Source organism: Heterocephalus glaber, unplaced genomic scaffold, assembly GCF_053883595.1.
Source record: "Heterocephalus glaber isolate CG9 unplaced genomic scaffold, H.glaber_assembly_v1.0 deba00001761, whole genome shotgun sequence".
Classification (NCBI taxonomy): Eukaryota; Metazoa; Chordata; class Mammalia; order Rodentia; family Bathyergidae; genus Heterocephalus; species Heterocephalus glaber.
The window spans coordinates 734,422-756,142 of NW_028258458.1; the positions used below are offsets into that span (position 1 = coordinate 734,422).

Here is a 21,721-nt window from a genome sequence, read left to right on the forward strand (position 1 = left end):
CCCCTCCCCCACTGGGCTCCCATCCCCCTCCCGCGCCCCCACCCGGCCAGAGCGCCTTCCCCTCGCGCCCCCCACCCCATTCTGCCTGTGCTCCGTGTGCTCCGCGCTTCCCACGCAGAGTCGCCCCGGCCCCGCCACCCCGCTGGCTCCCCCCCCCCTCCACCCATGCGGCCTCCCTCCCCTCCCCCACTCCCATCCTTCATCCCGGCCCCGCCCACCACCCCGCCCCATCCGACTCTCTCCCCACCCCTCCCCCGCACCCCGTTTCTCTCCCGTCCCCACCGCACCCCGTCGCCCCAAACATCCCCTCCCCCGTCCCTCCCCCTCTCCCCCCCACCCGCGGGCTCCAGGCCTGGCTGGGCTCCAGCCGGGCGCGGGCTGGCGGCGGCGCGCGGGGCGGGCCTGGCGGGCGGCTCAGGAAGTGCTCCGCGCCCCCTCCCCTGGCCACGCCGCGCGCTCCTCCTTCCTGCGCGGGCGGCGGGCGGCGGGCGGCGGGCGGCGGGACAGCGGCGGCAAGGCCGGGGCGCAGGTACTGGGCGGCCGGGCGCGGGGCTGTGGCGGCGGCGCGTGTCACGAGGGCGCGCCCGCCTGGGCTGCTCGAGCTGCGTGTGCACGGGCGTGTGCCCGTCCACGTATGTGAAGCGGGTGTGCGCGTCCGGGTGATGATGGGTGCCTTTGTGTGACCGTCGGTGCCCCGGGGGTGAGGCTCTGAGGCCACCTGGGGGTGCTGTGTGTTTGTGAGTGTGAATCAGTGTGCACGGTCACGTGTCTGCTCTGTGTGTGTAAGAGTGAGTGTGTGCCTGGGTTTGTGTATGTGTGTAAGCATCTGTTTCTCAAGTGTGACAAGTGTGTTCGTGGGAGTGTGTGTCTGGGTTTATGTGTATGTCCGGGAACGCACATTTCTCTTGAGTGTGACAAGTGTGTAAATGGGAGTGTGTGTCTGGAGGGGTCTAGGTCTCTGGCCTGGTGTGGCGATGAGCGTGTCAGCTTGTGGGCCGTGTGCCTATGTTTGTCTGTGGGCTGTGTGTGTGTAGGCCTCAGATGTGACTGTGCGTGTGTCCATTGTGAGCAAGTGTGTAGGGCTCAGCACACATAGGTCAGAAGAGTGTGCAGTGTGTCTGTCACCGGGTGTGTGTGTGCTGAGTGTGTCGGCGCATGTGCCTGAGGCTGAGGGGTCCCTTGTGGGTCTGCAGCACCCCGAGCCTGCTGGTTGTGCAGGTGTGGTGCCCTGGATGTGTGTGTGTGTGTGTCTGTGCGTGTGTTTGGGTGTGGGAGCGCCGCCGCCCACTTCTCCTGCGCTGGTCACCGAGGTCACAGTGTCTGTCCCGGTACCAGCAGTGGCTGGGGACCTATAATTAGCGGCTGGGTGTTGGGGACCGCTGCCGCCGCCCCCGGGCCTTTGTGCAGCGCCTCCTCCAAGGAGGCAGAGACCCGCGGGCCTGGCCACTCACAACCTTGGCCTCCACGGGGAGGCTGGGCAGCCAGGTGCCCCAGCCTGGCCTGGGAGGTCGGGGTGTGGAGCTGCCTGTCCCTGCGGGGTCCCGGGCTGGGGCGGAGCCCGAGTTTCTGGGCTGTTGGGGAGAGACATTTCCTCCTCCAGCGCCTCTTCCCCCAGGCTGGTGGCCTCCCTCCTGCCTCCTGGAGGCAGCTGTGGAGAGATGGCTGGGCCCCGGTCCACAGACACACACACACACACACACACACACACACACACACACACACTGACACGGTCACTTACACACCCACTGCACATACACGGTCCTGCCCGCCACGGAGGGGTTTCTTCCACATCTGTCACCTGCCAGGCTTCCCGATGGGAATCTCCTGCCTGGGCCCCTGGGTCCTCTTCTGCCCCAGGCCCACTGACCTTTCATGCCCCCTCCCTGCCCGCAGTGCCCTCGCTCTGTCACACTTCCCAGCCACCCCTGCCACACCCCTGGCCGACACCTGCGCGCCCCGGCACACCCTGAGCCTCCGCTGCTGTCCCCGGACACCGGACTGCTCAGAGCTGAAGGCCAGCCTGCTCCCTCTGTCTTGTCCCCTTCCCGGCTGTGTGGAAGAGACCACTGAGGCCCAGGGGGCCCTGTGCCGTGAGCAGCCAGGAGAAGGACCCATGCACACACGCGTTCAACACCACACCACCAACAGAAGCCCCCAAAAGGTATTTTAGAGAACTACCAGTTGGCGGACATTAGCCTCACTGAGCAGAACAGCGGGGTCTCAGAGTATCTGTGAGTGACTCCCTGTCGCTGGGGGCACCCAGGCAGAGGCCGGGGAGGTGGACATCCCCGGCAGCTGCAGCGGCGTCTTGGAGAAAGCCTGGCTTCTTTCCCTCCCGGCCCGACTGCCCTGTTTGAGGATCAACTCTCAGACTTGGCCGGACTGCAAAGAAAACAAGACAGTGTGTGATTAAGGGGGATTTTGCAAGCAGGAGGAGGGCGGGAGGGGGCTTGGCACGGGCTGGTGGCCCGAAGTGGTGTCTGTGGCAGGCTGGCCTGGGGCAGATGCCCGAGAAACTGAGACCTGCCCAGCAGGCCTGGGGCCTCCGGGAGGAAGAATCCGAGAGCAGAAACGGGATAAGGAGCTGGGCTGGAAATGTGGGTGGAGGAGAGGGCCGGGAAACGGGGTTTGCAGCCCAGCTGGAGGGGAGCAGGGTGCTACCGCTGCAGAGGATCCCAGGCAGGGCCCAGGCGGTGGGGTGGGTAACCAAGTCGGAGTTTGGGGCCTTCACCCTGTGCAGCCTCTCCTGTCCTCTCCTCCAGTTGGCTTCTCCATCCTTCAAAACTCTGCTTCCCGCAGCCCTGTTGGCCATTGCTTCCTTAGAAAATGTTCCCGTCCAGCTACTCTCCTGCCTCTTTATCTGCCTTCTGGGGCCCCCAGGAGGGGCAGGGCCACACCTGTATCCCGAGCAGCAGCTGTCCCTGTCCCTGTGCCTGTCCTGCCCCCAGCCCAGCCAAGTCGTGGCCCTGTGAATGAATCTGGGTCCCACACTGCCTGGCCGTGTAATTCCAGGCGCCTGTGCTGCCCCTGCTCGGTAAAAGGAGAGAGAAGGACTGAAGCAGCGATGTGAGAGGTCTTGGGCCATGCTGGCACTTAGCAGATGCCCGGTCCCTGCCTGTCCTCTCTGGGTGTAGGATAAGGGGACAGAGAGCCTGTGGGATCTGCGGAGGAGGCAACTGCTTGGCCCCAAGGGCTGGGCCAAAGGGGCTGCAGGTCCCCCAGTAGAGAGGGGCCTTGGCATGGCTGTGCTGGGCGGCAGGACGAGGGCTCTTCCCTAATCAGGGTCTCTTCCTCCAGGAGCCCGTGATGCTGCCCAGGCTGTGAGCAGAGGAGGCAGCACTGTGGGGGCTGCCAGCAGCCGGGGCTGGGGAGAGACATGTGGGCACGTAGCCCCTATGGCTTCCGCCTGCCAGCTCCTCCGCTGGGCCCTCGCCCTGGGGCTGGGCCTCACCTTCAAGGTCACACATGCCTTCCGGTCTCAAGGTAGGAGCCAGGGGTCCAAGGATGGCGTCGGGGAGGGAGCAGGAATTGAGGAGGCCAGTTGGGTGCCAAAGGAAAGAGTCACCAGTGGGCCAGTATGGGGGGCACGGGGGGCAGGGCTGGGTGGGACCTCAAGGCATAGGTTGGCATCACCAGGACACAGGGCTCAGGCAGAGCCAGCGCCGCCCCAGGCCTTGCTTCTCACCCGCAGATGAGTTCCTGTCCAGTCTGGAGAGCTATGAGATCGCCTTCCCCACCCGCGTGGACCACAACGGGGCCCTGCTGGCCTTCTCGCCTCCCACCCTCCGGAGGCAGCGCCGGGGCACGCCCACCACGGCCGAGTCCCGCCTCTTTTACAAAGTGGCTGCGCCCAGCACCCACTTCCTGTTGAACCTGACCCGCAGCCCCCGGCTCCTGGCCGGCCACGTCTCCGTGGAGTACTGGACACGTGAGGGCCTGGCCTGGCAGAGGGCCGCCCGGGCCCATTGCCTCTACGCTGGGCACCTGCGGGGCCAGGCCGGCAGCTCCCACGTGGCCATCAGCACCTGCGGCGGCCTGGTGAGCTGAGGATTCTGGGAAGGGGGGACAGCCCGCCCCCTGGGGCGTCAGCGAAGGAACTGTAGTGGGCGGGACCTTTTTAGAGTGTTGTGAGCTGATCAGTGCTTTGGGGATGCAGCTAAAGCAGCCCTTAGAGGAAAAGGTGTCGCCTTAAGTGAGATTGAAAATAAATACGCTGAGCATCCATCTCAACAAATAAGAAAAAAGATAAAGAAGGACGAACTCGAGCCGTTTGTAGGAAAATAGATGCGCTTTGAGACCCTAAGTAAATCAGACTCACAGGCTTGAATATCACATGGTCTCTCCTATATGAGAAACCCAGAGTAGAATTTTTTTTTTTTTTTTTTGGTACCGGGGATCAAACTCAGGACCTTGCACTTGCAAGGCAGGCACGGCGCCACTGAGCTAAATCCCTGGCCCCCAGAGCAGAGATAATGTAAAGGCCAAAATTAAAGACAGATAATAGGAAACAGGGAGATAGATATTTAGTAAATAGAAAAGGGAGCAGGGCAGGGGGGTTAAGTTAAAAAGGACTAAAATGCAATATATACCTGTACCGACTCCCCGTGATGAATATATTCATTATTTATCACAAATATATACTAATAAAAAGAAAGTTAGGACAGGAGCTACGTGTAGTGGTGTGCACCTATAATCCCAGCACTCCGGGAGGCCGAGGCAGGAGGAGCTCAGGTTCCAGCCCAACCTGGGCAACTTAGTGATTCACCAAGATCCTGTGTCAAAGTAAAAACTGAGAAACGCCAGCGGATGGAGCTCAGTACAAAGGCCTTGGGCTCATCCCTACTCCAACAGAAAGGGGAAGGGGAAAAGAAAGGAAGGAGGGAGGGAGGGAAATTAGAAAAGGAATAGCAAAGTAGACTCAGCCTGGTACAAGAAATTATAAAGACAGAGAGGGGTTTCTCCGGGTCCGAGGAGCCAGACTCTGACCCCGCTTTCTGTCCCCAGCACGGCCTGATTGTGGCCGACCAGGAAGAGTACTTGATCGAGCCCCTGCACGGTGGGCCCAAGGGCCCCCGCAGCCCAGAGGAGGGCGGCCCGCATGTGGTCTACAAGCGCTCCTCTCTGCGCCACCCCCACCTGGACACGGCCTGCGGGGTGCGAGGTACCCGTCTGCAGGCGTGGGCTGGGGGGGAGGGCCCAACACCCACCCCTGGGGCAGGGAAATGTAACGCTGTGGGGAAGAGCCACGGTTAGGCAGGTGGGGAGTGGTGTCCGTCTATGCGTGGTGGGGCACAGGGACGCGAACAGGCAGGCAGTGTGGCCGTGAGGAGGTGGATTGATCCATCGCTGCCAGCGTCAGCTGGCCCAGCCCTGAGTCCCATAGCCAGACCTTCGTACAGGGTAAAACCGTTGCATCCCTGGGATTATTGTCCCGTCGCACAGCTGAGCAGTAGAGGAGCCCCAAACGTTGTGCAGTCAGGAGGGTCAGGTGGAGGACAATCGGAGCAAGAGGCAGTGGGGACTGGCAGACTAGGAAACCGATATAACGACCGAACATTTACCAGTGTAATCAGCTATGCATTTAGAAAACAGATTGGTTTTTGGTGGGACAGACATTGAAGTAGTCTTAACATACATCCGGGCATGGTGGCACACACACCTGTCATGCCAGCACTCAGGAGGCTGAGGCAGGAGGATCGCTTTGAGCTCGAGGTGAGCCTGGGCTACATAGTTCAAGGCCAGCCTGAACTGCATTTCTCAAAAGAAAAAAGAAAAATAGTTGACAGGATGACAGTCTGGCTGTGGGGCAGACAGTTCTGTGGTTCTGCAGCCAGATAGCTGGACAGGAATTTAACTGCGAAGTGGCCGGTTTGTAAACCAGCTAGTTGTACGAGCTCACAGTCCAGACAGTGAGAGAGGCTCCTCACACCCGTACACTTAGGCAGCGCGATTGTCGAGTTTTGTACACTCACCCCAGCCATAACAGAACACTGGGCAGCTGTTCACCCACCAGCTCAGTAGTGGGGCAGTCAGGAATTGGGGTTTTCTTCAGCCCGAGTTTAAGAATGGGACAGACAGACCTGTGTTGACCCAAGCATTTAAGTAATGGGACGTTACAGAAGCAGGAATAATATTACTGGATGCATCGTTGCAAAGGAGGTGGCTCACATGCTGGACTGGCAGATAGACCATGGAGTAACTGGACAGTAAGATCAGGCAGCCAGCTGAGCACGCTGTCATCTTCGTACTCCAGAAGGCTGAGGCAGGAGGATTGCAAGTTGGACCCCAGCCTGGGCAACAGAGCAACTTAGCGAGACTGTATCTCCAAGTAAAACAGGCGAGGGACGTAGCTCAGTGAGAAGGCCCAGAGTTCAATCTCCAAAGGAAAAAAAAAAAAAATCAGACAGCAGAATGAGCAGAAACGGTCTGTCCAGACTGTGGGCGGAGGGAGAGCCAGGGGGTTGGGGGTTTACAAGTGGACAGTGGGGTCATAACTGCTCTCCCGGGTCCCCCAGACGAGAAGCCCTGGAAGGGCCGGCCGTGGTGGCTGCGCACCCTGAAGCCGCCGCCCGCCAGGCCACTGGGGAATGAGTCGGAGAGGAGCCAGCTGGGCCTGAAGCGCTCCGTCAGCCGAGAGCGCTACGTGGAGACCCTGGTGGTGGCAGACAAGATGATGGTGGCCTACCACGGGCGCCGAGACGTAGAACAGTACGTGCTGGCCATCATGAACATTGTAAGTGCCTCCCCTTCCTGCGGGGAGCCCTGGGGACCCACAGAAGTGGGCCGGGACGGACGTTACCATCCCACCCCTGATCCCTGACCGGGGGCCAGGGCAGGGTAGTGGGAAGGCAAAACACAAGAGCCGCACATGGCCCTGAGACGGCGCAGGCAGGGCTTCAATCCCAGCTCTGCCCTCTTTCACCGCGTCATCCTTCTGCCTCAGCTTGCCCAGCTGTAAGGTGGAAATAGCTATAGAACCCACTTCCTAAGGCAAAGGTACATCCAGTTCATCGGCAGTGCACTTAGTGCGTGGCACAGGATGGTACCCATACGTCTTTGCTTTCGATAAAAACAGACATGTACCGGTGATGGCAGTTCACACCTGTCGTTCCAGCACTCCGGGAGGCTGAGGCAGGAGGATTGGAAGTTAGAACCCAGCCTGGGTGATGTAGTAACTAACTTAGCTGAGACCTTGCGGCCAGAATCGTGGAAGGAATGAAGTTTATGAACCGAAGTACACGGCACAGGCTGTGTGAACCATTTACTTGGTGTTGTTTAGGGGACGGTGTCGAGAAAAGCAGTCCAGACACACACAGCACAGGTGTGACTCTAGCTAATATTTTTCCATCCGAGGTTGGTTGAATTCCCAGATATGGAAGGCCAACTTCCATACGCTAGATCTCAGTCAAGACTGGGCCTCTCTGAGCCTCAGCCTGATCTTAGTAAAATGGAGTTATAAAGGTCTCTCCTCCCAGGAACAGTGGCCCAAATCTGTCATCCCAGCGTCCTGGGAGGCTGGGCAGGAGGATCTAAAGTTTAAGCCTAGCCTGGACAACGTAGCAACTTAGTGAGACCTTGTCTCAAAAGAAAAAAAATAAAAATGGCTGAGGATGGAGCTCAGTGTGAAGGTCCTGAGTTTAATCCCAAAATCAAACAAACAAACAAAAATAATGGCAGAGAGTAAGGGTGGGTGGGGAAAGCCAGGAGAACACTGATTGGCACATAGTAGAGATTGATAAATGGGGATCAGCCCAAGATGCTGCTGGAACATCAACCCTCATATACCTGCTCTGCCCCCACCCTGCCTCCCCCTGGGGCTCTGAGAGTTTTGTAAAACCTGCCAGCATTCGGGGAGTTTCCAGACTGGACAAGGACAGCCCAGGGCTCTGACACAGCCTCGTCTCCGTGGTCTGTGCCCATTTATCCCCTGGGCCACTTCCTGTCCCCCACCACCACCGCTGTCTTCAGTCTTCAGCCCCCACAGCTCCACCTTCCAGTGTGGACACTTAATTGGTACCCTGAGCCGGCCGTGGAGCAGGGCCAGATGGGTGAGGGCACTGAGGGCAGCCAGGGCGTGAGCAGGGGCTGGAGGATGGGTAGACGAATCACTGGGTCAGGGCAGTGAGGGAGTAAGGTCCAGTAAGCAGCCCATGTCGGAGTATGGCCTGTGGCACCAGCAGCGCTGTCTCTGCGTGTCAGTTTTCTCATCTGTAAAACAAATTAAAACAGGAAGCTGGGTATGGTGGTGCACACCTGTCATCCCAGCACTCTGGGCAGCTGAAGCAGGAGGATCTCAAGTTCTAACCCAGGCTGGGCAACTTTGTGACTTAGTGAGACCCTGTCTCAAAATACAAAAGGGCTGAGGATGTAGCTCAGTGCAGAGGCCCTGGGTTCAGTCCCCAGTACCATAGAAAATAGTCAGTCAGTGAAATTAAATAGTGTCTGCCTGTGAAGTGATGTCTGTGGCAAGCCTTGCCTAAGGCCCAGTGTGCAGTACGTGCTTAATTAAAGCAAGCGCTGTCATCGTGTTCACTTCTGTCTGCCGTTCTGGGCTCCTCTTAAGACTCGGTCTCTCTTGTTTCTTGGAGGTCAGGTTGCCAAACTTTTCCAGGACTCAAGTCTGGGAAACATCGTTAACATCCTGGTGACCCGGCTCATCCTGCTCACGGAGGACCAGGTGCGGGGGGGAGAGGGAGGGGACATCCCCTGCCTGCCGTCTTGGGGTGCCAGGCACCCCACACCTCACCCTGTCCGTCCTCAGCCCACCCTGGAGATCACTCACCATGCGGGCAAGTCCCTGGACAGCTTCTGTAAGTGGCAGAAATCCATCGTGAACCACAGCGGGCACGGGAACGCCATTCCGGAGAACGGCGTGGCCAACCACGACACGGCAGTGCTCATTACACGGTGCGGGCTCGCCGGGGCCTGGCAGAGGGACGGGGACCAGCAGGGTCCGAGTTGGTGGCTCCCGTCTGCCGGGGGAAGGGAAAGACTGCTGCGCCTCAGGCTGTGGGAGAGGGGCGCTCTTCCTTCACTGTCCCATTCAGTCACTCGAGTGCCCCTTCGCGTCCCCAAGGCCAGCTGATTGGCCCCAACTCGGGCACAGCAAGAGGCTTCGGGTGAGAAGCAGGTGATACCACCCAGGCAGGACTCGAACTCAGAGCCAGGCGTGGTGGCATCACAGGGCTGGGGAGGCAGCTGATCACCACCCCCTCTTTCCACAGCTATGATATTTGCATCTATAAGAACAAGCCCTGCGGCACTCTAGGTACTGGTGTTCCACAGGTCCGGGGGTGGCCCTGCCCCTGGGGTGAGACCTGGAGGGGTGGAAGGGACCAGCCGGCCTAGCCCCCAGGCCCCCGCCTTGTGCCGTTTCCCAGGCCTGGCCCCTGTGGGCGGGATGTGTGAGCGCGAGAGAAGCTGCAGCATCAACGAAGACATCGGCCTGGCCACGGCCTTCACCATCGCCCATGAGATCGGGCACACGTGAGGCCGGAGGACGCGCAGGGGGCAGACTGGAGGAGCCGGGCTGGCCCCTCAGTGCCCAGCAGAGCCGACACCGCTCTCCCCAGGTTCGGCATGAACCACGACGGCGTGGGGAACAGCTGTGGGGCCCGCGGCCAGGACCCAGCCAAGCTGATGGCCGCCCACATCACCATGAAAACCAACCCATTTGTGTGGTCGTCCTGCAGCCGCGACTACATCACCAGCTTCCTGGAGTGAGCTCGGGTCACGGGCAGGCGGGGGAACTCTGGAAATCGGCACTGCCCCCTGCACCCCCAGCCCGCTGGGCGTCCCCCTGAGCTCCCGGCCTGCAGCCCCCTGGTGTGACAGTTGTTTTTTTTCTCTCCGAAGCTCGGGCCTGGGGCTCTGCCTGAACAACCGGCCCCCGAGGCAGGACTTCGTGTACCCAACGGTGGCGCCTGGCCAGGCCTACGACGCAGATGAGCAGTGTCGCTTCCAACATGGAGTCAAATCGCGTCAGTGTAAATACGGGGTAGAGAGAGCCTTCCTGCTTTCCTTTCTGGGAGGGGACGGGACCACCTGGGATGGGGACTCTGTGGAGGGCGCCCAGGGAAGTGGGGGTGGGGGTCCCCATGGGGCGCTGGGAGGACAGAAGTGTGTGGGGCGTGCAGATGTCCCACGCATGCCAAGGGAGACTAGGGACAACAGGGAAGCACCCTGGTCCTCCAGACCCCTGATTTGAGCCTTGAGCTGGGGGCACGTTCCTTTCAGCACTCGAGGCCACCTGCAGGCCTCAGGAAGACTAGAGTGCCCAGACCTCCAACTGGGTGGTTCCTAACTAAGCATCCAGACTTGGGGGAAATACTTTCCCTGCGGATGGGCTGTCTATGTCACTTGGCAAAGAAACAGACAGAAGCTTCCAGTAGAGACTACCCATCTTCATTCCCCACGGCCCCACCAGCTGGTTCCTACGGCCTCCGGGCCCCATCCTGGGCTGGACAGGCTCTGAACCTCCTGATACTCCACACTCCATCCTGAGCTTCAGACCCCCAGAGCTCCACCTATGCATCAAGGAGTGGGAATCCCACTGCCGGCTCCTCACAGGAAGCTGAAGACCTGTTGCCCTGCTTGAGCCACCAGAGCTCAGCCAGGTCGGCCCCTCCTCTGCTCACCCCCTAGCTCCCCTCAGCCTAGCTCTGGCCCTCCAGGCCCTCCAGACAAAGCATTGGTTTGCATAGCCGCAACCAACCTAATACCAAGCTGTCAGGGCCCCTTCGCCTCATCCCACTGCAAGACAAGGAACAAATCCTGGACCCCTGTGTATGTAACTAACAGGCCACACACACCCTAACCTGGCAGGTAAGCACAGCACCCTCAGATGAATTCCTCAGGAATTCTGAGGCTGCCCCCGAACACCACCTGTGTTCTCATACGCTCACATGACCATGGCTGATAAATACTGAGCGCTCATTATGTGCTAAGCACCTGATACAAATCACCTCATTTACACCCCTGCCAGGCCCTTATCCCTACTCACAAACAGAGACTGGGGCTAGAGAAGAGGACTGCCCTGAGACCACATTCAAGACCGTCCAGAACTGGGATTTGAACCCAGGTCACTGACTCCAAATTTTACACAGGGTGGGGAGGGACTGTCAGAAAGCAGCCTTGGGCTGACACTGGCTGTATGTTGAGGGGAGGCTGCTTTTCATTTTTGAGAGAACAGCTCCCTGGCCATCCTGGCAAAGAGAAGCATTATTGCCAGCATGTAAACGTGTTATTGGATATAAAGAGCTCAGCCCGGGACCTGGTCCAGGGATGGCTGTGTCCATTGTTACCCAGTTGATGCAAGGTCTTTTGCCTCTACCTTGTCACAAGGCAGGCTTTAGGCTGCCCATCTTGCAGATGGGGAAACAGCCCCTTCAGTGGCAGAGTTGTGGTCTCCCATGGTGGCCTGGTGCATTTGGAGTTTCTTTAAGGGTGTCAGAAGTGGGATCGGGACTGGTCTTAGATGGTTTTAGAAGTGGCCAAGTGAAGCCAAAAACCCCAGTTGAGCATTTAACCAGCAGTGCACTCTATGCAGGAGCAGAAGGCAGGGGCTTTCGGGAAGTTTGAGGGGTCGCTTCAGAGCACGACTCACCTGATTTCTCTTGATTGTGCCAGCCCTGGAAGCCTGCTTCCTGAAGCCATTGGCCGGTCCAGTCCCAGTCTGCAAAGCTGGGAAGATTCAGTTCCCAGAGGGTCACAGAAGGGTCTGTGTCTCTCAGAAGGAGCGCCAGGAGGCTGGGGCAGATGTAGCCGAGGGTGTGAGACCAGGCCTGAACTTAGTGGGGCTTCTCAGGGATGTTAAGCTGGACCAAAGGGTTGGAATGACTCTTGGCCAGGTGCAGCTCCCTGCCTCGGACTGGCTCTGCTTCGAGGGCCTGGGCCAGCTCAAGCGGGATTCAGACAAGAAGGTTCTGGTGGGTTTCTACTAGAGGAGGGACAAGGATGCTCCAGAGAGATGCATCCTGGAGCTGTTCTCCCCTGCACAATTTCAAGGCAAGGCATTAGAGACTTCTCCAGTTTAGGTGGGGAAACAACCACCAATTTTTTTATTTTTTATTTTTGACAACCACCAATTTGGAGAAAAAGAAAAAAGTTAAAATGAAATTCAATCCAAGTCACCTTCCAGCCCTGATTTCTCAGAGCCACGCTGTTCTCTCCCGGGCTCTTTTGGCAGGACCCAAAAAAGAAGTGAGACTCCTGATCCCTTCCCCAGCGGACCTCGGGTTTCCTTCTCAAAACATGGAAGGCACCAGGGTCTGTACTGCAGGGTCAGTGACTCAATATCTGGGTAGCTTAGGGACTTAGACCCTGACTCAAAAAATAAAAAGGGCTAGGGATGCTGCTCAGTGCAAAGGCTCCGTGTCTCGCACACACACAAGATCCGCATTAGAAGCCAGGCTGCCCCTTTGGAGCAGGAGCAGTGTGGCCTCCAGCCGAGAACTTTCTTGCCGGAACCTTGGTGTTCTTACAAGAGAGTAGGGAAGAGAGGGCCGGAAGTGGCTCACGGTGCACATATTGCCAAAGAGCCCCTCCCAGGCCGTGCCTCCAAAGGGGGACTCACGGGACCCAAGAAGGTGCTGGTACCAGCTCGGGGCTCAGTGAGCGGGACACCTGGGTCCCCCCAAGCCGGGCGGGCTGCCCAGGGGAGGCGGGAGGAGCCTGAGCGGCGCCTGGGCCCGCAGGAGGTCTGCAGCGAGCTCTGGTGCCTGAGCAAGAGCAACCGGTGCATCACCAACAGCATCCCGGCCGCAGAGGGTACGCTGTGCCAGACGCACACCATCGACAAGGGGGTGAGAGGCCGCGCCCCGCCCTGGGCCATGGCCACGCTCCTCGCGTACTCGTGCTGGCTCCGCCCCCGCTCCTGGGCCGCACACCGCATGTTCATTCCCTGGGGCCGCATCCCGGAGGGAGGGGCAGGGCCACTGAGCTCCCCACACTGCGGAGCCGGACTCGCCCGTCTCCCGACTCTCTTCCCACAGTGGTGCTACAAGCGGGTTTGTGTCCCCTTCGGCTCGCGGCCGGAAGGCGTGGACGGCTCCTGGGGCCCGTGGACCCCATGGGGCGACTGCAGCAGGACGTGCGGCGGCGGCGTGTCCTCCTCCAGTCGCCACTGCGACAGCCCCAGGTCAGTCCTCAGACCGCGCCCAGGAGAGCGCGACCCGACCCCAGCTGTCCCCCCATCTGGCTCCCGTCTCCACCGCCCCTTCCAGGCCAACTATCGGGGGCAAGTACTGTCTGGGGGAGAGACGACGACACCGGTCCTGCAACACCGAGGTGAGTCCCCAGGGCCCTACGCTGGCCCACCTCCCAGGCGTCTCTGGGCTTTCTCGGGTCTTCAAACTCCTCCTCCCACCCCCCAAAGATAATTACATGGCCCTCACAGCCGCCCAGATACCACCCAACGTGTCCCCTCCATTCATAGCCCAGCTGTCCCCAGAGCAGCCAGCACCTGCCCCTCGTCACCCACCACGGCCTGGCTGCGCTCCCTGCCACCAAACCCAAGGCCATGTTGCGTCTCCTGCTTGGTACCTTCTGGTCTCTCTGGTCTGTCCGTCTGTCCTTCGGAAGTGCGGCCTGGCTGCATTCCTGTGACTTCTCAGGGTTGCTTTATTCCTTGCCTCCCCATCGGGGTTCCCCATGCCTGGGTCCTGGGCATGCACAGGTGTTAAGCGCACACCCAGCGAGCCAGGAGCTGCTGGAGGAAGGGAGCATTAGCAGGTGGGAAGAGCCTGTGGCTGGGCATCCACAGGGCTGGCACTCGTGAAGAACCCTGCCCTGCTCTGGTTCACTGAGACCCTTTCTCAGAAAGATCCCCTGGTCTGCAGTGGGGACCCAGCCACTGTCCCCAGCTCACCCGACGCTCTAATGAGTCACCTGGTCCCGTCTCAGATGCACCTGGATGCCTAGCGCAGGCCACTGCCCAGCCCCACCCCAACATCCCAGGTTCTGCACCCGCCCCTGGCCCTAACTCCCTCCCCCCTCCAGGACTGTCTCCCGGGCTCCCAGGACTTCAGGGAGATGCAGTGCTCCGAATTCAACAGCGTCCCTTTCCGTGGCAAGTTCTACTCGTGGAAGGCATACCGAGGGGGTGAGTGGGGAGCTCCGGGGTCCGTGGCAGGCAGCCGGGGGAGCTTCCAGAAGCAAGTGGGTTTGTGTGGCATCCTGGGGTCCCCTTTTCCCCCGTAAATCGGGTTGCTGGGGCCATGGCTCAGTGGTGCCTTGCCGGGACACTGGGACCCCCCCCCCCCGCCCGGCCCCTGTGCGATCGCTCCGGCCTCACTTCCCCAGAGAGCACGCAGGGAGGTCAGGTCGGGCAGCCTGGCCCGGGGTCTGATGGGCCCGGGCCCCCAGGGGGCGTGAAGGCCTGCTCGCTCACCTGCCTGGCTGAGGGCTTCAACTTCTACACCGAGAGGGCGGCAGCCGTGGTGGACGGGACGCCCTGCCGCCCAGACACAGTGGACATCTGCGTCAGCGGCGAGTGCAAGGTACAGGGGGGCACGGAGGAGGACGGGCGTGGGGTGGCCAGGAGGAGAGGGTGTCTCCTCCAGCGCCACCCTCTCGGCGCAGCACGTGGGCTGTGACCGGGTCCTGGGCTCCGACCTGCGGGAGGACAAGTGCCGAGTGTGCGGCGGTGATGGCAGCGCCTGCGAAACCATCGAAGGGGTCTTCAGCCCGGCCCTGGCTGGGCCCGGTGAGAGCCCCCTTCCCTCCCGCATTCCCCACAGAGGCTGAGGGCAGGGCTGGGCCCCCAGGCAGTGGCCAAGATCCATAGCGGACTCCAGGGCCCCCACGGCACCTGAGCTAGGGTTCAGCACCTGAGCTAGGATTCACACTAAGGTTTGGTGTCAGGGAGCCCCAGAGCCCCGAGGGCACAAAAAATGTCCCAGCGCTGGATGGGGGGAGAGGGATTCACAGGGTGGGGCAGGGGAGGGCTCCAGAAGCAGAAGCTTGACGCACTGGGGTGGGGGCCCCTTGGCAGGGGCCCCTCAGGGACCTCCAGGAGCAGGGCACAGAATGGGGTTTCACCCCCCAGGCAGGTCCCCTTGCGGGTTTTAAGGGACCACCTGACCGCTGGTGTCAAGAGTGAGATTGGGGGAGGGGGAGGAGAGTCCCCATGGACATCCTGGTGACCTACAGCCGTAGGTTGTCCCCAAGATGGGGACATGAGCAGAGACACCTAGTGCGCTGAGATGGAAGTGGGGGTCCTTAGGCTTGGGGACAGCTAACAGCAACCCCTGAGGTTCTGTAGAGCCAGCTGACCTCTGTTGGGGGGGTAGGAGGAGGAGGACAACAGGGTGCAAAAGCTGAGAAGCAGGAGAGTGTCGCTCACAGGACGAAACACACAGGGCGCCGTGGGGGTCCAGCCACTTAAGCCAGGACTCGGGGGACACAGATGGGCAAGGGTGGAGGCTCACAGGGGGCTTCTGTGAAGCCGACTGCACCCCAGCTCTGACTGGGTTCCCCTGTGTGGCTGGGGACTCCACAAAGCCACTTTCATGCTCCAGCCCAGCCCTGCTCCTTCGAGGTGACAGAGAGTGGTTACAGAGGCAGGGACGTCTGGGTTGACATACAGCCCCAGGGAGGGTGTGCTCCTGGTGAGTGCTTGCTTAGCATGTATGAGGCTCTGGGTTCCAGTTCCAGCATCACAGAAAAAAAGAAAAGAAAAAGTAGCCCAATGACTTCCTCGCTGTAAACCCAGGCACATGGTGTAGCCTCTTGGAGCCTCAGTTTTGTGGTCTCTAAAGTGGGTATGGTGACACACGGTTACTTGAGGTCACCAGGGTCAGAAGATGAGGGGGCTGGCGGGTGTAGGGGACAGGCTGAGTGGGTGACATTTGAGCTGCACTGCCCAGGCTATGAGGACGTCGTGTGGATCCCCAAAGGCTCCGTCCACATTTTCATCCAGGACCTGAACCTGTCCCTCAGTCACCTAGGTAAGCACAGGGGGGCATGAGGATCATGGTGAGGGCATGGGGCTCAAGTGTCAGCCTCTGACCCCTGTGCTGTCCCCAGCCCTGAAGGGGGACCAGGAGTCCCTGCTGCTGGAGGGACTGCCCGGGACCCCCCAGCCTCACCGCCTGCCGCTGGCGGGGACCACCTTCCACCTGCGACAGGGGCCAGACCAGACCCAGAGTCTAGAAGCCCTGGGACCCATTAATGCGTCTCTCGTCGTCATGGTAACACCAGGGCTGGAGGAAGATGCAAGAAGGCCTTGCACCCTTTGGGGGCAGAGACTGTGAGGCCCAACTCTGGCTGCCCCCCACGCCCCCAGGTGCTGGCCCGGACAGAGCTGCCTGCCCTCCGCTATCGATTCAATGCGCCCATCTCTAGGGACACGCTGCCCCCGTACTCCTGGCACTACATGCCCTGGACCAAGTGCTCGGCTCAGTGTGCCGGGGGTGAGGCCGGGGCGGGGCGGGGCGGGGCGGGCACCTGGGCTGAGGCCCCGGGGCAGGGCCCGGGCTGAGCCTGCCTCTCGATCCCCAGGCAGCCAGGTGCAGGTGGTGGAGTGCCGCAATCAGCTGGACAGCTCAGCCGTGGCACCCCACCACTGCAGCGCCCACAGCAAACTGCCCAAGAGGCAGCGCGCCTGCAACACGGAGCCTTGCCCGCCGGAGTGAGTGCCTGACGGGTCGTGGGGCTGCCGCGCTGGGGGACGGAGGGCTCCCAGAGAAGGTGTGGGCTGTGTCGGGCCGTCCAGGTGCCAGAGGGACTGTTCTTCGGGGTCCGGGTCACAGGCTCCCCGGGGTGAGGTCAGAGCTGAGTGCTTCCCCATAGTGAGCTGACAGGCGCCTCCCTGGCCCCAGCCTGCGCCCCGCGTATTGAGGCTCTCGGTGCCCAGTGGTCCCTGCAGGGACGGAAGCCTGCTCAGTGGCTCGGACCGCCCCCCCCCCCGTGCCCACAGCTGGGTCGTAGGAAACTGGTCGCGCTGCAGCCGCAGCTGTGACGCCGGGGTTCGCAGCCGCTCGGTCGTGTGCCAGCGCCGCGTGTCGGCGGCCGAGGAGAAGGCGCTGGACGACAGTGCGTGCCCACAGCCTCGCCCGCCAGTGCTGGAGGCCTGCCATGGGCCCACCTGCCCGCCCGAGTGGGCCGCCCTGGACTGGTCTGAGGTCAGCCGCCCCCTCCTTCCGGCCGGCACCCACTGAGCAGCGAGGGGCAGGAAGTTTCCCCGGGGCCTGCACCCCGCCACCCACCAAGCTGAGCCGCCTCTCGCCATGCAGTGCACCCCCAGCTGCGGGCCAGGCCTCCGCCACCGCGTGGTCCTGTGCCAGAGTGCCGATCACCGGGCCACCCTGCCCGCCGCGCACTGCCCGCCTGCCGCCAAGCCTCCGGCCACCATGCGCTGCAACCTGCGCCGCTGCCCTCCCGCCCGCTGGGTGGCCAGTGAGTGGGGCGAGGTAGGTGGGCACCCCTGGGGGGACCCGGGCGAGGCCGGGTGACGGAGCCGCGGAGCCGCAGCTCAGCCCAGCATCCCCGCAGTGCTCCGTGCAGTGCGGCCTGGGCCAGCAGCAGCGCTCCGTGCACTGCACCAGCCACACCGGGCAGCCGTCGCGCGAGTGCACCGAGACCCTGCGGCCGCCCGCCATGCAGCAGTGCGAGGCCAAGTGTGACAGCGCGCCGCCCGGGGATGGCCCCGAAGGTACGAGGGCCACAGGCCCGGATCAGCCGACGGGCCCCGCTCACGTTCTGGGACGTGGTTCTGCCCAGTGCCAGATCCCTCCTTCCAGTTCTGCCCATGAGAAATGGCTCCGGACGTAGCTGGATGTGGAGAAGGGCACAGATTAGCCTCCCCAGGGAACAGTGCTTTATTAGTTGTGCTACTGGGATTGAACTCAGGGCCTTCACACTGAGCTACAACCTCAGCCCTTTTAAATATTTTCATTTAGAGATAGGGTCTAAGGCACTAAGTTGCCTGGAACTTGCAATTTTCCTACCTTAGCCTCCCAGAGCGCTGGTATTTACAGACGTGCACCACTTCCCCAGGCTGGCATTCGGTTTATTGCAAAGAGAAACTTGAGTTTCATTGCCCCAGAGGAATATTTGTCCTGGGTAATGTCAGAGGATCGCTGAATAGGAGATGCTTTTCCTGTTACTTATGTGTATCAGCCCCAGACCCTGAGCTGCGGTCTTTGGAACCTAAGGGCATAGGTACTATTAGAAGACCCCTTTGAGAGTTGAGGAAATCGAAGCACAGAAATAGGAAGCATCGGGAAGGCAGCAGATGCACCCTTGCTAGGAGGGGCGCTGAGACCTGATTTCCCCTTTTTCTTCCTGTCTCCCCACCCCACCCCCACCCCTCACCCCCAGAATGCAAGGATGTGAACAAGGTCGCCTACTGCCCCCTGGTGCTCAAATTTCAGTTCTGCAGCCGATCCTACTTCCGCCAGATGTGCTGCAAAACCTGCCAGGGCCGCTAGGGGACCTGCGGTACCTGGAGCCATTGCTGAGCTCAGGCTGAGAAGGACCTGGCCCAAAGGGCCTGAGGGGGCGGGAGCTGGGAGTGAAGACTGAGACGCAGGCGCGAGTTATTTATTGGGAACCCCTGCAGGGCGCTTGGCTGGGGGATGGAGAGGGGCTTGCATCCCCAGGGACCCTCTGCAGCCTCTTGCCCGGTGCTTAGTGAGACCCCCTCCAGGGTGGGCCTGGGGACAGCTATGGGCCTCGGGCTCTTTGCACCCACCCTTGGGAGTCCCCAACAACCCCCCACCCTCTGATTGGAATCTACTGTGAAGAGTGGGGGTGGGGCGGGACTGCCGGCGCCCGGCCCCCAGCACTGGCCCGCTGCCCGCTCTGTGGTGGGGCGGGGCCTGTGTGTGCTATGGAGGAGGCACCTCCCTGACACCCCAACCTCTGCCCGGCCTGCCCCAGGGGAGCCCCCAACATCCAGGCCACCCCCGTCATGGTGCTATAAGCCCTGCCCTGGGGCCCACACACTCCCTGCGAGGAAGCCCTACATCAATAAAGCTCTGTCTCGTGTAGATGTCCCCGTTCACATGGTGTGTGTGTCTGCGTGCCCAGGACCCGCGGGGTGCACAGCCCCTCACGGGTCACCCCAGAACCCTTCGGGGGAGGCACAGCTTCTCAGAGTTCACAAAACCATCCTCTGATCCCCTTTCTCAACAAAGTGGGGTGCCCCTGCCTGTTGGTTCACGTTGCTGAGGGTTTTTTAATTTTTAAAATTGTATTCATGTATGCTTGTACTGTGCAGTGATTGCACTCGTATGGGGAGTGGGTAGATGTGCATAGCACATCTTCATTCTTTTTACTTCCCTTTCCCCTCCTCTCCATTTCCTGGTCCCCTTCCCATTTGTAAAAGGTCTATCTCCATCTCCTCTCATCTTTTATTTTCTCTTTATTTATACTTTGGGGTTCTCAAGTAAGAGAAACCATGCGATATTCAAGCCTGTGTGTCTGGTTTATTTCACCCAACATTATGTCCTCAAGGTACATCCGTTTTCCTATGGATGACTCAAATTTATCCTTCTTTATGGCAGAGTAGTACTCCACTATGTGTAAATGCCACATTTTCTTTGTTCATTCATCTATTGGTGGACGTATGGGCCTCTTCCAAGATTTAGCTCCTAAGAACTGTGCTGCTGTAAGTATGGGTGGGCATGGGTCACTGTAATATGGTGTCCTTAACTCTTTTGGGAAGATACCTAGAAGGGGAATAGCTGGGTAGAGTGGAATTTCTAGCTCCAGCTTTTTGGGGGGAATCTCCACACTGGTTTTCATAGTGATTATACTAATTTACATTCCCCCAACCCACACTGCTGACTTTTGCACAATTGAGCAAAGTTGCTCAAGAAATTCAAGGAGATGGGCGCCTTCCCAGCAGTGGTCACTAGGGGGCGCTACATCTTTACAAACCCCTCGGAGGACGCTCCTGCGCAGGACGTCCCAGGCCTTGGGCCTGGACCAGATGGGATCCTGATCTCAGATCCCTGCCTGGCCTTCACAGGGTCCAGTGCTGCCACAGCCCCCTTCTCCATGGATGCCGTGGGGAGGTGACGACCTGCTAGAATGGCCATTTCCTCAAATGTCATCGGGAGATACTGTGTGGTCCGCTAATTCTCCAAAGATCAAAGCATGGGCAGGCCGGGCATGGTGGCGCATGCCTGTCCTCCCAGCACTGGGGAGGCTGAGGCAGGAGGATCGCCATGAGTTCGAGGCCAGCCTGGGCCATATGGTTCGAGGCCAGCCTGAACTACATAGCAGGGACCCTGTCTCAAATTCCCCATGCCCCAAAATGGGCTGACACCTAACGCATCTGCACCGGGAGAGCCAGGATCCCTGCTCTGCTGTCAGAAGATGGGGAAACCAAGTCATCAGGGAAGTGGCTAAACTGGAGGTGTTGATCCAGCGCTGGCATCCACAGGACCAGCAGGGGCCGCTGTGGAGGAGAACCTTCCCGGGCAGCTCAGAGCCGGCGCTTCCCGGCCTTGTCTTGGAGCTCAGGAGAGTCCGCATCCCAAGGAGCCCTGCCTAGCTGCCCCGGTTCCTGTCCCCAAGATGGGGGCGGGGGGGACTTCTGGGGTCAGCCAGCGATCTTTGGCCTCTCCTTTGCGGCCCAGCAGGCCCCCAACTCTGCACCACCGTTGCTGGGGCTCAGCTGTCTGCCCGCCCTCCCTCAAGGCCCAGCTTCCCTCCCCTGAGGCGCGGCCACTCCCGTCAAAGGAAGTGAGAGGGGCTGTTGTAAGAGGAACTTGGGCCTACAGCCAGTTGAGGAGCCAGAGCAGGGTCATGCCTCAGCCGCCCCCAGGAGCCCTGTGAAGATTCCTCAGGGCCCCAGACAGTCGCCAGCCCCACCATGGTAAGTCCTTCCAGGTGGACTCTGGTAGCACAGAGAGAGGGGCACTGGGCAGGTGCCCCAGACCACCATTGGGAGGGGTGATGGGAAGGGCAGTGGGGCCCCCTGGGGTGCCCTCCATGCCGCTGGGCAGTCCCTGCATCCCTGACCAGGCTTGCGCCTGAGGGTGCCAGGAGGGTGACCATGGGGACCAGGATCAGAGCCGGATGAGGCAGGCAGACAGTGGCCCTGAGAGATCGCCCAGAATCCACAGGGCCAGGATCATGGCCCTGGGACCCCGTGGGGCTCAGGGACCCTGTGGCCCGCTCAGCCAGGACCCTCACCTCCCAAGTGGCCTCAGCCAAATTGCTGCCCCTCTGCTGGCCTCAACCTGCAGAGATGTCACATTCGGAAGAGAGTCTGGCCTGGAAGCTGTCCTGGGGGGTTCTGCCTGGGATGCTCTGGATCTGGGGTTCGGTCATTCTGAGCCCGAGTGGAAAGGGCTGCCTCTCGTGGGCAGGGGCGGTGACAGAGTGGCCATGTGGGTGACAGGTGCTCGTGCCCCTGCTGGGAGCTGTGGCCCGTAGCCACAGCTGAGGTGTCGCTGCGTGTGGAGTTTGAGGTCTTGTTGGGGACCGGGACAGGACACGGTCCCTGTCACAGGCCCAGACCCGGTCACTTCACGCTGATAGGCATGGCAAGAGGGAGCCCCACAGCTAGCAAAGTCGCCCCCACAGCCCCCTGCTTCGCAGGACACTTCAGCTTTCATTTTTCATCATCTGTCAAGGTGGACGGTGGCATGTGCTTGGGACAGGGATGGTTGCAGGTCCTCAGTGGTTTCAGCAAACATCTGAGCAGGGTGGGGGCAGGGAGGTGGGGCAGAGGTGGAAGTTGTGCTCTGGGCTTGAGGGGGGTCCT

The 21,721-nt window shown here is 60.6% G+C and overlaps 2 protein-coding genes across 9 annotated transcripts in view; both read left to right on the forward strand.

Moving 5' to 3' along the window:
* Nucleotides 1-459: 459 nt before the first annotated feature.
* Nucleotides 460-18,992, forward strand: Adamts10 (ADAM metallopeptidase with thrombospondin type 1 motif 10). Of its 7 annotated transcripts, XM_004865429.4 has the most exons (26): nt 460-529; nt 1,894-2,161; nt 3,298-3,483; nt 3,692-4,038; nt 5,005-5,161; nt 6,516-6,733; nt 8,594-8,677; nt 8,762-8,907; nt 9,225-9,268; nt 9,381-9,486; nt 9,573-9,719; nt 9,856-9,997; nt 12,696-12,803; nt 12,993-13,138; nt 13,224-13,287; nt 13,999-14,101; nt 14,365-14,498; nt 14,581-14,704; nt 15,867-15,947; nt 16,027-16,190; nt 16,286-16,412; nt 16,501-16,630; nt 16,919-17,123; nt 17,235-17,411; nt 17,494-17,653; nt 18,322-18,992. In XM_004865429.4, the coding sequence occupies exons 3-26, from the start codon at nt 3,396-3,398 to the stop codon at nt 18,429-18,431; spliced, it is 3,312 nt and encodes a 1,103-aa protein (XP_004865486.2). In that variant the 5' UTR covers nt 460-529; nt 1,894-2,161; nt 3,298-3,395; the 3' UTR covers nt 18,432-18,992. The 7 variants fall into 7 exon arrangements, with proteins under 7 accessions (XP_004865486.2, XP_012921253.2, XP_087057901.1 ...); XM_013065799.3 differs by having other exon boundaries at nt 9,856-9,980; nt 12,696-12,768; nt 12,993-13,287; XM_087201775.1 differs by lacking the exon at nt 1,894-2,161 and having other exon boundaries at nt 484-529.
* A 1,443-nt stretch (nt 18,993-20,435) lies between these two features.
* Nucleotides 20,436-21,721, forward strand: part of Myo1f (myosin IF) — a 37,963-nt gene continuing 36,677 nt past the window's right edge. Inside the window, exon 1 of one of the 2 annotated variants that reach the window (XM_013065803.3) lies at nt 20,436-20,827. In XM_013065803.3, the coding sequence (XP_012921257.1) occupies nt 20,825-20,827 (3 nt within the window). In that variant the 5' untranslated portion in view covers nt 20,436-20,824. The remainder of the gene's footprint in view (nt 20,828-21,721) is intronic. The other variant, XM_004865417.4, reaches the window with a different exon arrangement.

Coding starts and splice junctions, on each gene's coding strand:
- Adamts10 (XM_013065799.3), top strand. CDS start 3,396: ATGGCTTCCGCCTGCCAGCTCCTCCGCTGGGCCCTCGCCCTGGGGCTG. Junction 9,269..9,380: donor CAAGCCCTGCGGCACTCTAG/GTACTGGTGTTC, acceptor GCCGTTTCCCAG/GCCTGGCCCCTGTGGGCGGG. Junction 15,948..16,026: donor CCTGTCCCTCAGTCACCTAG/GTAAGCACAGGG, acceptor TGCTGTCCCCAG/CCCTGAAGGGGGACCAGGAG.